The 13,899-nt window shown below is 42.9% G+C and overlaps 1 protein-coding gene across 1 annotated transcript in view; it reads left to right on the forward strand.

Moving 5' to 3' along the window:
• Positions 1-2,861: 2,861 nt before the first annotated feature.
• The window catches only part of bdg (sodium-dependent transporter bedraggled), a 127,982-nt gene continuing 116,944 nt past the window's right edge, over positions 2,862-13,899 (forward strand). The window contains exon 1 of the mRNA XM_071678933.1: positions 2,862-5,297. Coding sequence (XP_071535034.1) covers positions 2,959-5,297 — 2,339 coding nt within the window. The 5' untranslated portion in view covers positions 2,862-2,958. The remainder of the gene's footprint in view (positions 5,298-13,899) is intronic.

The following is a 13,899-nucleotide window of genomic DNA, read 5'->3' on the forward strand; positions in this document are numbered from 1 at the left end:
TATATTGATGATGAGTTTGAGAAGATATATTCTATTGGATCTAAGTTAAAGTACCCTAGATCTTTCATTGATAAATCCCTTAAGTTAGCAAAGAAATCATATTATATAGTTGAGCCCAAACTACCCATTGACACCAAGAATCTTTTAGTTTTCCATTTTAATGATGATCTTACTTTACTTCCCATGTTGCTTAAATCCTTTTTGTAAATATTGCCTTCAGTAACAATAATATTATAGAGAATATCTTAACCAGGAACTCGCCAGAAGATTCTCCTGGGTGCATTCATAAAGTGCCATGTAGAAATTGTGATAAGTTTCATATTGGGCAGACTGGTAAGAATCTTTCTGTTAGACTTAAGCAACATAAGTATAGTATAAGAACGGAACAAGAATCAAATGCCTTGTTTAATCACGTTAAAAACTATGATCATTGTATTGACTGGAGTAATGCCACCCCAGTTATTAACTCTATTTCCAGTACCACGAGAAACATCATTGACTCTTCTATTATTAAATACACAAAGAATTATAATCTTAATATTAGTGATGGTCTATATAAATTGGATAACTTTATTGTTGATAAAATTTGTAAACAATTCACCATGTCCACATAATAAGTTTATGATACGCTCGTTGTCTGTCTTAGACAATCGCATGTTTACCAAATGGCGTCCTACTACGTCTCTTCGTTGTATATCAACTGACTGTTATATTTCTCTCTGTCTCCCCTGATGTGATTATTACACGAAAGTACACTTGGGAACTTATCGTGTTTCATTTTCCCCGTGGACTCATACGAATATATATATATATGTATATATATATATATATATATATATATATATATATATATATATATATATATATATATATATATATATATATTTTTGCCGCTGTCTCCCGCGTTTGCGAGGTAGCGCAAGGAAACAGACTAAAGAAATGGCCCAACCCACCCCCATACACATGTATATACATACACGTCCACACACGCAAATATACATACCTACACAGCTTTCCATGGTTTACCCCAGACGCTTCACATGCCCTGATTCAATCCACTGACAGCACGTCAATCCCGGTAAACCACATCGATCCAATTCACTTTATTCCTTGCCCGCCTTTCACCCTCCTGCATGTTCAGGCCCCGATCACTCAAAATCTTTTTCATTCCATCTTTCCACCTCCAATTTGGTCTCCCACTTCTCCTCGTTCCCTCCACCTCCGACACATATATCCTCTTGGTCAATCTTTCCTCACTCATTCTCTCCATGTGCCCAAACCATTTCAAAACACCCTCTTCTGCTCTCTCAACCACGCTCTTTTTATTTCCACACATCTCTCTTACCCTTACATTACTTACTCGATCAAACCACCTCACACCACACATTGTCCTCAAACATCTCATTTCCAGCACATCCACCCTCCTGCGCACAACTCTATCCATAGCCCACGCCTCGCAACCATACAACATTTTTGGAACCACTATTCCTTCAAACATACCCATTTTTGCTTTCCGAGATAATGTTCTCGACTTCCACACATTCTTCAAGGCTCCCAGGATTTTCGCCCCCATCCCCCACCCTATGATTCACTTCCGCTTCCATGGTTCCATCCGCTGCCAGATCCACTCCCAGATATCTAAAACACTTCACTTCCTCCAGTTTTCCTCCAAACTTACCTCCCAATTGACTTGACCCTCAACCCTACTGTACCTAATAACCTTGCTCTTATTTACATTTACTCTTAACTTTCTTCTTTCACACACTTTACCAAACTCAGTCACCAGCTTCTGCATTTCTCACATGAATCAGCCACCAGCGCTGTATCATCAGCGAACAACAACTGACTCACTTCCCAAGCTCTCATCCACAACAGACTTCATTCTCGCCCCTCTTTCCAAAACTCTTGCATTTACCTCCCTAACAACCCCATCCTTAAACAAATTAAACAACCATGGAGACATCACACACCCCTGCCGCAAACCTACATTCACTGAGAATCAATCGCTTTCCTCTCTTCCTACACGTACACATGCCTTACATCCTCGATAAAAACTTTTCACTGCTTCCAACTTGCCACCCACACCATATATTCTTAATACCTTCCACAGAGCATCTCTATCAACTCTATCATATATATATATATATATATATATATATATATATATATATATATATATATATATATATATATATATATATATATGTCACCTTTTAGAGACGGGTCACTAGCGCCGAAAATTCTTCGCACGATGTATTCGAACCTTACATTTTGATCTTCAAGAAATCTTAATGACGTAAAGGTTGTAAAACATATATCATAATTAGAAACTCATCACATTAACAAACATTACATATGGTTTATTCTCTTGGAATGCGTATTGACGGGAAGCGTTTGTTTCGTTCTGTTGTCATGTGCTGGTCGTTGCCCGGGGCAACCAATGGGCTCAACCTAGCTTATTATTTTCCGTTCTTATATCAAAATGCAGCCACATATATGCTTTTATTCATTCTACTTTCATTTGATTATGTTAGTGAAGTACAAATAGAAGAAACGATACGTTTGCATGAAAAGTTGAACTAATTAACGGAGGAAGAATTGCAGGTCATGGCAATGAGCAGATTAACGCTGAAATCGGTCAGATGTTTGACAGACGTACGATACACATGGTCGTCAATCCTTACTTGTAGCATTTTGTTTTATTTTCAAACATTTACTCAAAGAAATTTTATCAAATATTCAAGGAAACAAATAATACAAATCAAAACAAAATCAATTTACTGAAAAAGCCATTAAACCTAAACGTAAACATACTTATATGTACGATATCAGCGCCCACGCTACGTTCCATCGACAGGTATACGGTCACACGTTGCTAACGGCAGTCGTGGTTGTGTGAGAGTTAAGTAAGGTTGTTGAAGTTCATGTACATGTCACCTTAGGATACCTTTGAGCACTATGGCTAGTGCCGTAGGTGTACTGGTGGATGAGGTGATGTTAGGTTGTGCTGTAGATGATTGCTTCTCTTTCATCAATGAGGAAAGGGATGCTGACGCTTTAAGTGGTGAGAGCGTGGCTAACTCCGCGGTAAGTTGTTCCTTCGTGGAAAGTCCTATCATTCCTAACTATCTAAGCAATCCTGTAAACCAACATATCCGCCAGGAACAAGACCAGATGGATGCCTCCGAAGTATTGTCAACCGAAGGGCTTACACCCGATGTGAGCACTACTTACAGCAGCGGAGGGGTTGATTTAACTCGTGCAGGAAACAGTGCCATGGGTACACATTTTCAGACTTCAGTGCATTATATGGAAAATCTAAATGTCGAAGGTACGGCAACAGTTGAACCCTCTTTGAAAAAGTTTAAGAAAGGAAATCCAGTTAGGAATGGGTGTGATAATGGCACAGTCCCATTATCGCTGGGCTTCCTGAACACTTTTCCTGCAGAACCCGTGAAGGGTACGGACGACACCATCGCCCACCCCATGCCCATGATAAGCTCTCAAATAAGCAGCGATTTGAAGCCCAAACAATATTCGAACACTAATACCAACATTCAGCAGAGCCTCCAAAGCGACTACGAAATGGAACCAATACACGAGCCGTCAGTGGTCACCTTGCCCGCCCATTCCATGGTTACTGAACCGGAAGTCAGGAAGCCAGATCCCGAGGCCAGCACCGTTACGCCAATCTCGGAGGATAACGCGCAGTCCATTTATGTGAATGGCGATGCCCAGCAACGGGGCTTGAAGGCTACCTCGGTTTATTTAAATGCAGAAGGGAATAGAGTGGATAATTATGTTCCTCCTTATGATAGGTCGGCTCCAGTTACCATCAAAATTTCCCCAAGTCCCAGCATTTCTGATCATTTTTCAAAGTTGGACTGTATATCACTGAACAACAATTTCGAAAGGTCCACAGAAGTGCATAAAACTTTAAGGACTGATGATTGTGATAACAGTGGTGGTGCTAGAGTGCAGTGCGTAGATGAAATACAGAAACCTTTTGCGAATAGTGGCTTCGGCAAACTTGAGAGTGACTGTGATGGTGAGAGACGCGGTAGTGTGAATGCGTGTGATGATGAGTCGGTGCTCCACGTTGGAGATATACACTGTGATATTTTGGATGAACTGTTTGACGACATAATGAAGAACGAAGCTAAAATGATGCAGCAACTAATAGACTCAGAAGGGATTTCATTAGGTAGCAAGACAATGGAGGACGTTGCTGACCAAGACGAGGAAAAGAATGACGTGAACATGGATGAATGCAGAGATGTGTGTGGTCATTCTAAGCAGGATTTTCAGGATGGTATTGCGAGTAAGCGGACACTGAGAAGTTCAAAGCCAATGTATAGTGCCTCTGAAACAGAAAAATCCTTGAACTTTGTCGTGCCGACGAGGACACTTACAACTCGGACATTGGAATGTGCCATCCCAGGCGAGACTTGTGAGGAATCGCTTGTGGAGTGTGCAGCGTGGGGCAGCCCCAGCCCTCGGGGTGACGGTTGGGAGGAGGGCGGGACGTGGGGTGAGGGACCTGTTGCTCCACACGCTGTTATCGGGAGTGATGACCGGAGTCTGGCATGTAATTTAGATCACGAGAACGCAGAGAGAGGATGTGCAGACCATTGTATCAAAAAATGGGGTGCTGAGGAGAGTACAGGAGCACAGGAAACACCCCACGATCAAGCACACAAGCCAGATTCAAGCCAAAACATCGAAACCGACACGGATGATGTGATCGGATATAATTTCACTGCATCTGCTCCTGCCGGCGTGATGAACGAATCCTTAAACCTTCCAGCATTGACCTCGTCTCCATCTGTGTGCGGTGACAGTGAGGATCGTTCACGGCATGAGACTGGGCTGATGGGGGACCCAGATGGATGGCGTGATCATGCAGATTCACCCAACATCACGCAGACCATCCGTGGCAATGATTTCGATGCTGACTGTGAATCCAGTGAAGACAACAGGACTGGGCTGGCTGCGGCTGTGTCGAGAGTAGTTCGGCAGAGTATGCGACGCATGGGGCGCATGCGTCTATCCGGTCGCCGATCACCTCGCCGCATCTGCCGTGGGAATAACGAGGTGGGTGGCAACGCTGGAATGAGCGAGGAGACTGAGGTGCGGCGCGATCTGCCGGTAGCTCCTGTCAGGGGGCTATCCACCGTACGCTCTCCCGCTGCGGCCTCGATCATCGTAACCTCCTTGATGGCCGCCCTAGCTCCACCTCCCCTCCACGCCCCAAGGGAAGTGCTCGATCCCCCGCCAATAAATACTTCAATACGCAGGTAAGCCCTTGCGTACGTTATAATTATAGAGAGGAGTTTGCTTTCTGGACCATCCTAGAAAAGTTTTGTGTGGTGTCGCACAGCTTGCCAAACAAGATAAAACATTTAGTCTACAGACTTTTTTCTTCAAATATGTTCTTGTAATTCTTGCTGTTCGTTTTTTTTTACATGATAATATATGGTTATAGTATGCAGAAACACCTCTAGGGAAACACGAGAATCCTGAGAGCTTTCGTGTATTACCACATCTTAGCTATTTACAGAGGAGATACAATGCAGGCCATATATGCGGTACAGGAGGAAACATGGAATGGGGTCAAGTGACCATGTAATTACTGAGAGGCGAAGTTGGCAGAAGGTCCTGTGTGACCTACCCTCAACATGACCTTTAGTTGACAACTTCTGGATGCCCTACATAAGTAAAACCGTAGACAGGGTTCACTTAGATAATGTAACCTATATCCAAGTAAGTGGTAAACTTAGAATTTATTCTAAAGTTACTGGATCTGATTTGTTTTTGCCTTGACTGATATTCAGTAATTATCCTCATTGTGTTTAATTATGCTAGATTCTGTTATATTTCTTCGTCCTTATCCCCACATTTAACAATGACCTTGGCATTTTTCCATTCGACTGAGTGATTATTTATGCTAAGATGCATAAATAATGCATGTTACATTCCTGGCCAGTACGTATACTTTATATATGCTGTTTTGTTCTAGAATCCCTTTTTCACCTATGTAGGGAAGGGGTTGGAGCGGTCAGTGGTCAAGTAGGGTGATAGGTAAATGGTTTGAAATTGTCAGTGTTTAGGCGGTAAGTAGTGTTGTGGTATGGAAGGGGGTTGGGGCAGTCAATGGTGAACTGAGGTGGTAGGTAAGGGGGTTGGATTGGTCAGTGTAAGAGTGTGATAGTAAGTAAAGTTATCAGTTGTAGGTTTGGCTGGTTGGAGAGTTCATGATTGTAGTTGGTAAGATGGTCGCTGTAGATGGAGATACCTGAACTCGGCCTGGGTCAGTGAACGTTTTATAACATTTGTAACTCAAGGTCAGTGAACGTAGTCAACATCTGTAACTTAGGGTAAGTGAACTTAACATCTGTGCTACTGCTCAACTGGCGTTTGTCGTATTACGGTTAATTTTCAGTTTATTTCGTTTCTTGATGTTTGTCGTCCTATGGCTACTGGTTAGACCTTCTGTCATTCTGTGGCTGCTGGTTGGTTAGAATGTCTGTCATCCTGTGGCTACTGGTTAGACTGTCTCATCCTGTGGCTGCTGGTTGGTTAGACTGTTTCATTCTGTAGATCCTGGTTAGACTGTCACATCCTGTGGCTGCTGGTTGGTTAGACCGTTTGTCGTCCTGTGACTGCTGGTTGGTTAGACTGTCTGTCATCCTGTGGCTACTGGTTAGACTGTCTCATCCTGTGGCTGCTGGTTGGTTAGACTGTGTCATTCTGTAGATCCTGGTTAGACTGTCACATCCTGTGGCTGCTGGTTGGTTAGACCGTATGTCGTCTTGTGACTGCTGGTTGGTTAGACTGTCTGTCATCCTGTGGCTGCTGATTGGTTAGACTGTCTTTCATCCTGTGGCTACTGGTTAGACTGTCTCATCCTGTGGCTGCTGGTTAGTTAGACAGACTGTCATCCTGTGGCTACTGGTAGACAGTCTATTTCTTTGGCTTCTGGTTGGTTAGACTGTATTTCTGTGGCTACTGGTTAGACAGTCTTTATGCCTGTGGCTACTGGTTTGACTGTATATTTCTGTGGGTACTGATTAGACATTGTGTATTCCTGCTGCTACTGGCTGGTTGGACATTGTGTATTCCTGTGGCTACTGGTTTGTTAGACTGTGTGTATTTCTGTGGCTACTGGTTGGTTGGACAGTGTGTATTTCTGTGACTACTGGTTGATTGGACAGTGTGTATTCCTGTGGCTACTGGCTGGTTGGACAGTGTGTATTCCTGTGGCTACTGGTTGGTTGGAAAGTGTGTATTCCTCTGGCTACTGGCTGGTTGGAAAGTAAGTATTCCTGTGGCTACAGGCTGTTTGGACTGTGAGTATTTCTGTGACTATTGGCTGGTTGGACATTGTGTATTCCTGTGGCTACTTGTTGGTTGGACAGTGTTTATTCCTGTGGCTACTGGCTGGTTGGGCAGTGTTTATTCCTGTGAATACTGGCTGGTTGGACAGTGTGTATTCCTGTGGCTACTGGTTGGTTAGACAGTGTTTATTCCTGTGGCTACTGGTTGGTTAGACAGTGTTTATTCCTGTGGCTACTGGTTGGTTGGACAGTGTGTATTCCTGTGGCTACTGGCTGGTTGGACAGTGTGTATTTCTGTGGCTACTGGTTGGTTGGACAGTATGCATTCCTGTGGCTACTGGTTGGTTCGACAGTGTGCATTCCTGTGACCACTGGCTGGTTGGTCAGTGTGTATTCCTGTGGCTACTGGTTGGTTGAACATTGTGTATTCCTGTGGCTACTGGTTGGTTGGACAGTGTGTATTTCTGTGGCTACCGGCCAGGAAGTAGGTATCTTTCTATCCCTTGTTTTTATCCAGGTTAATGCCGTTTTAGTTTTTCGTGTGTGGTTAACAGACGTTGAATATATTACTTTTATAGTTAAGATTATTATATCAAGATAAGAGACGGTAAGATCATTATATTATTCTTTAAAGTAAGGGGCTGCAATATCATTACTTGCTGTTTTGTTTTTAGTTTTTTTTTCTTAAAGTTACAAGAGGGTAAGATCTATTTGGTATTGTTGAAGATACGAAACTTGGAGATCATTATATTAGATGCACTAGTGTTCGCTCCGGACACTTTCCATGTACATTTCAACATACAAGACAAACAATGGTAATCGTGTTTTTAAATGTACATTAAACCAATGAACTTTAGTGTATTATGGATATAGTATCCTGTGTCTTTCTAATTGTGAATGTGTCATGCATGTCATGTATTACGCATCTTACTGTAGCAGTAGTGTGGCCCGACATTATACCTGTAGGAGGTTATGTCTGTTATCTCTTGCCCTGTTCCTGCAGTGGGCGTACGTGTAGGAGGTTGTTCCCGTTATGTGCGAGTGTATGTTGTCTGTTACTGCGGTAGGCGCCACAGTTCGTGTGGGAGGTTGTGCCCGTTATTCGTAAGCATATCTGTCGTATGTTGCACTGTTGCTGTACTAGGCGCCACTGTACCAGTAGGAAGTTGTTCCCGTTATATGTGAGTGTAGGTTGTGTTGAGTGGTATATCAAATCTGGCCTGAGTAGTGTAATCGGTGTGGTATACCAAGTCTGGAGGAATAGTATTCCAGGTCTGGTTTGGATTTTTATATCAGGCTTAGTCGAAGATTTGTACTAGAGCTAATGGGAGTGGTATACCAGGTCTGGCCGGTGTGGTATACCAGGTCTGGTTGGAGTGTTACACCAGGTCTGGCTGGTGTGGTATACCAGGTCTGGTCAAAGTTTTATACCTGATCTGGTCGGAGTGGTAAACCACGTCTGGTCGGAGTTTTATGCTAGGTCTAGTAGGAATGTTATACCAGGTTTGGTCGGTATGGTGTAGCAGGTCTCATCAGAGTGGTATGCCAGGTCTGTTCGTAGTTGTATGCCAGGTTTGGTCAAAGTGTTATACCAGGTCTGGTCGGAGTGGTATACCACGTGTGGTCGGGGTGCTGTACTAGGTCTAGTCGGAGTTTTATACCAGATTTGGTCGGTGTGATGTACCAGTTCTCGTCGGAGTGGTGTACCAAGTCTGGTCGGAGTGGTATACCAGGTCTGGTCGGAATGTTATACCAGGTCTGGTCGAAGTAGTACACCATGTCTGGTTAGTGATATACCAAGTCTGGTCAGAGTATTATACTTGGTATTATACTCGGTTTGGTTGGAATTGTATACCAGGGCTTAACAGAGATATAGCAGGTCTGGTTGGATTGGTGTACCAGGTCTTGTGGGAATGTTATACTAGACCAGGTCGGAGTGGTATACCATGTCTGGTCGGAATGATGTACCAGGTCTGGTCGTTATATAGGTTCTGGTCAGAGTGGTTATTGATGGCAAATTTTGCACAGGCCACTGACGTAACTACTTGCTGTGTTAGATGGTTCCAGCAACTGCACTACGTAGTTACAAACGGGATTAAGTAGGAAGCAACTGTATCGAGCAGTTAGCAGAAATACTGGTCATTTAGAAACCATCAATTACTTAGCAGCTATTCCAAATAGCTACTGTACAGAGTACTTACTTACTGCACAAAGGAGTTAGCAGCTTTATCAAGCAGTTAGCTGCTGTACCTAGCACCTAGCTGTTGCACCAAACAATTAGCAGCCGCACCAAGTATTTTGTTAGTCTCAAACGGTTAGCAGCTGTAAATAGTAACTACACCAGGCAGATAGCAGTTGTACCAAGCAGTTAGCAGCTGCATCGAGAGGTTGAATACTGTATGGAGCATTTAAAGTTAGCAACTGTTCTAAACTGTTAGAACCAAGCCGTTAGTTAACAACTTTACCAAGCAATTAGAAGCCGTACCAAGCTGTTTGCAGATACACCAAGCAGTTTACAGTCCTATCAAACTGAGTTACTTTACCAAGTAGTAGCAGATGTACCAGACATTTATCGAAGGACCTTATTGAGTAGTTAGCTGCTGTACCAAACAGCTGACAGTTTCACCAGGAATTTAGCAGCTACACTAAGCTCTTAGCAGCTGCACCAAGTATTTAGCATCAGCACCAATCATTTAGTTATATCCTGTACCAAGCAGATAACATCGCCACCAGACAGTTGGCAACATCACCAATCATTTAGTAAGTTGCTGTAACAAGCAGTCAACATCATCACCACCAGGTAGTTGGCAACAGCACCAATGATTTAGTTATCTCTTGTGCCAAGCAGATAACATCACCAACAGACAGTTGGCTACAGCACCAATCATGTAGTAAACTGCTGTGCCAATCATTTATCATCAACAGCAGCACCAGGCTGTTAGCAACTGATTCAAGACGTTAGGTGCAGCACCAAGAGCTTAACAGTTGCATGAAAGTGCTGCCTCAGTTTACAGGTGCACTTAGTAGTCAGTCAGCAAGTGTGCCAAGAGGTTAACAGCTGCAACAAGGAGTTACTTAACAGCTGTATCAGTCATTTAGCAGTATCACCTGTCAGTTAACAGTTGCACCATGGAGTGAATATTTATGCAGTGCACTTAGTTAGCAGTTGTACCAAGCAGTTAGCAGCTGCACCAGTCAGTTAATGGCGTCACTGTACAGTTTACATTTATACAATAAGGCAATTAGCAGCTGTACCAAGCATTTAGGTGTTGCACTAAGCAGATAGCAGCTGCACCATGCATTTAGCGTGTGCACCAACCATTTAATTAGCTACAGTATAGTTAGTAGCAGCAGGAATTAGCAATTGATCTTAGCAGTTAGTTACAAACTGTATAAAGCATTTAGCAGCTGCACCAATCAGTTGGCAGGTGGATCGATTAGTTGTCAACTGTATCAAGCAGTAAGCAGCTGCGCTAGGCAATTAGCAGCTATAACAAGCACTTACAGCAGCATCAAGTAGGTAGCAACTGTATCAAGAAGTTAACCGCTGTACTAAGCTGTTAGCAGCTACAGTAAGCCGGTAGCAATTGTACTAAGTAGTTAGGGGCAGTATTAATCGTTTATCAGCTGCACCAGTTAGATAGCAGACATACCCCGTGTACTGACGTGTCTGTACTGTAATGTATCTGAAGGGTAACCCAGGTTCTGATGTGTCTGTACTGTAATGTATCTGAGGGGTAACCCAGGTATTGACGTGTCTGTACTTTAATGTACCTGAAGGGTACCCCAGGTAATGACGTTTTTGTACTGTTATGTACCTGAAGGGTACTCAGGTACTGACGTGTCTGCAGTGTATCTAAAGGGTAAGCCAGGTACTGACCTTTCTGTACTGTTATGCACCTGAAGGGTACCACAGGTACTGACGTGGCTGTACTGTAATGTATCTGAAGGGTAACCCAGGTACTGACCTTTCTATACTGTTATGTACCTAAAGGGTACCCCAGGTACTGACGTGTCTGTACTGTAATGTATCTGAAGGGTAACCCAGGTACTGACCTTTCTTTACTGTTATGTACCTGAAGGGTACCCCAGGTACTGACGTGTCTGTACTGTAATGTATCTATAGGGTAACCCCGATACTGACGTGTCTGTACTGTAATGTATCTGAAGGGTACCCCAGGTACTGACGTGTCTGTACTGTAATGTATCTATAGGGTAACCCAGGTACTGACGTGTCTACTGTAATGTACCTGAAGGGTAACCCAAGTACTGAAGTATCTTTTCTGTTATGTACCTGAAGGGTAACCCAGGTACTGACGTGTCTACTGTTATGTACCTGAAGGGTAACCCAGGTACTGACGTGTCTGTACTGTAATGTATCTATAGGGTAACCCAGGTACTGACGTGTCTACTGCAATGTACCTGAAGGGTAACCCAGGTACTGAAGTGTCTTTACTGTTATGTACCTGAAGGGTACCCTAGGTACTGACGTGTCTACTGTAATGCACCTGAAGGGTACCCCAGGTACTGAAGTGTCTTTACTGTTATGTACCTGAAGGGTACCCCATGTACTGACGTGTATACTCTTATTTACCTTAAGAATTTCCGAGGTTCATGTGTGTCTTTACCCCTAACGTCGTTAGACGCTACGTCAGACAGTGACGTGTTAGTACCATTATGAAGTGTTCCCCTGGTAGTAGCGTGTTTCTACCAATATGTTGTTGAAGGTTACTCCATGTACTGACGTGCCTGTGCCTTTATGTTAGTGAAGGGTTCCCCAGGTACTAGCGTGTTTGCATGGTACCCTAGGTACTGACGTGTCTTCTAGTCTCTTGTTACTAGTTTTTATAGAACATCATTCATGCAATCTTCTACACAAAACTGTCTATGGTTGCCGTAGGCTAATCCATACGAAGGATGAGTTTTACTATGTTATCAGATGATAGATCCATTTGAGGTCAACTTAGGGACCAGTTTATGGCCACGATGTATGAAACCCTCTAAGACAGGGTCAATTATTCCATCTATACTTAATCTTCGTCACTTCCTGATTTCCGCTAAGTGTGGATCCGGCCTCGTTCCAGGGGCAACTAGCAGGAAGAACCCAAGGTAATGATTGTCAGCTTTTTGTCTTCTACCATGTCGTCCTTTGTCTTTACTTCCAGTGATCGTAACGTTCTCATTTCCAGCGATCGTCCTTCATGTTACTGTACAGCGATCGTCACTATCGTTTTCATCCCAAGCGATCATCCTGTGTTTTCATATGGTGATCGTCATAGTATTATCATGATTTGTAACTTATGTACACACGGAGAGGCGATGTATTAGATATGGAGGTGATGGCCCTATATTGATTTTTATGCTGATGTAATCACCCTATAGTATTGTTTGCACCTGAGGTGCTAGTCTTATAGTGTTGTTTACAGCTGAGATGATGGTTCCATAGTATTTTTCAACAGCTGAGGTATTGGTCCTCTAGTATTGTTTAACAGCTGAGGTGTTAGTTTTATAGAAATGTTTGCGACAATAAATGAGGAATGTGCAGATGACATGACCACTTTGGTACTTCAAGCATGCAACATACATATCCCAGCGAGAAAGAAGCAGAAGAGGTTTAGATTAGAACGAGGAAGACGATCACTTTACAGGAGGCGGGAAAAAGAATTAGACCTTGTCAAGGAGCCACAACACACCAGCAGAGGAAAGACACTCGATTATCAGTACATTATCGACCATAAACTAAAAATACCGTATGAAACACAGGAAAAAGAAGAAAAAAACAATATCGAAATAAGACGTAACCCAAAATACTTTTACACAAAGGTAAAATGCAAACTTAGGACCACAAACTCCATTGACCCAGTTAGAACAGAATTATGTATTTTTATATACGACTGCCAGGAGATGAGTGAGATTTACAAAAGGCAATATGAATCGTATTCAGTGAGCCAAAAACCACATTAAAGATAAATGACCCCACAGACTTCTTCTTCAACAGTAATTCCCCAAGTTTACACATAACAGGTATACCTTGCTCAATGCAGTCAGCCTCAGGCGTGGACTAATGGAACTTCAGTCTTCATAAAGAAGTCCAGGACACCTTTAGCAAGTGCACTAGATATCCTATGCAGAAAAGGTCAGATTCTGATATTCCGAAGAGTCTGAAATTGACCCATATCGTCCTACTCCACAAAGATGGAAGCAAAGCAGTCCTAAAAAAAAACTGTCGACCTATAGCATTAACTCTGCACTACATTAAAGTCTTCTAAAGAGTCCTAAGATGCAAGCTGACTGAAATTATGGAAGTGAACAGTCTACATAACCCAGGACAACATGATTTCAGGGCAAAAAGATCGTGCTTCTCTGTTCCTTGACCACTGTGTATTTAATGATAGAAGATTCAATATTTCTCGTGGTAATAGAGTTGGAGTAAACAGAGAAGAGGTAGTAAAAGCTTTGCGGAAGATGAAAGCCAGCAAGGCTGCAGGTTTGGATGGTATTGCAGTGGAATTTATTAAAAAAAAGGAGGGTGACTGTATTGTTGACTTGTTGTTAAGGTTAT

This window comes from Panulirus ornatus, chromosome 29 (genome assembly GCF_036320965.1).
Source record: "Panulirus ornatus isolate Po-2019 chromosome 29, ASM3632096v1, whole genome shotgun sequence".
In the NCBI taxonomy this organism is placed as follows: Eukaryota; Metazoa; Arthropoda; class Malacostraca; order Decapoda; family Palinuridae; genus Panulirus; species Panulirus ornatus.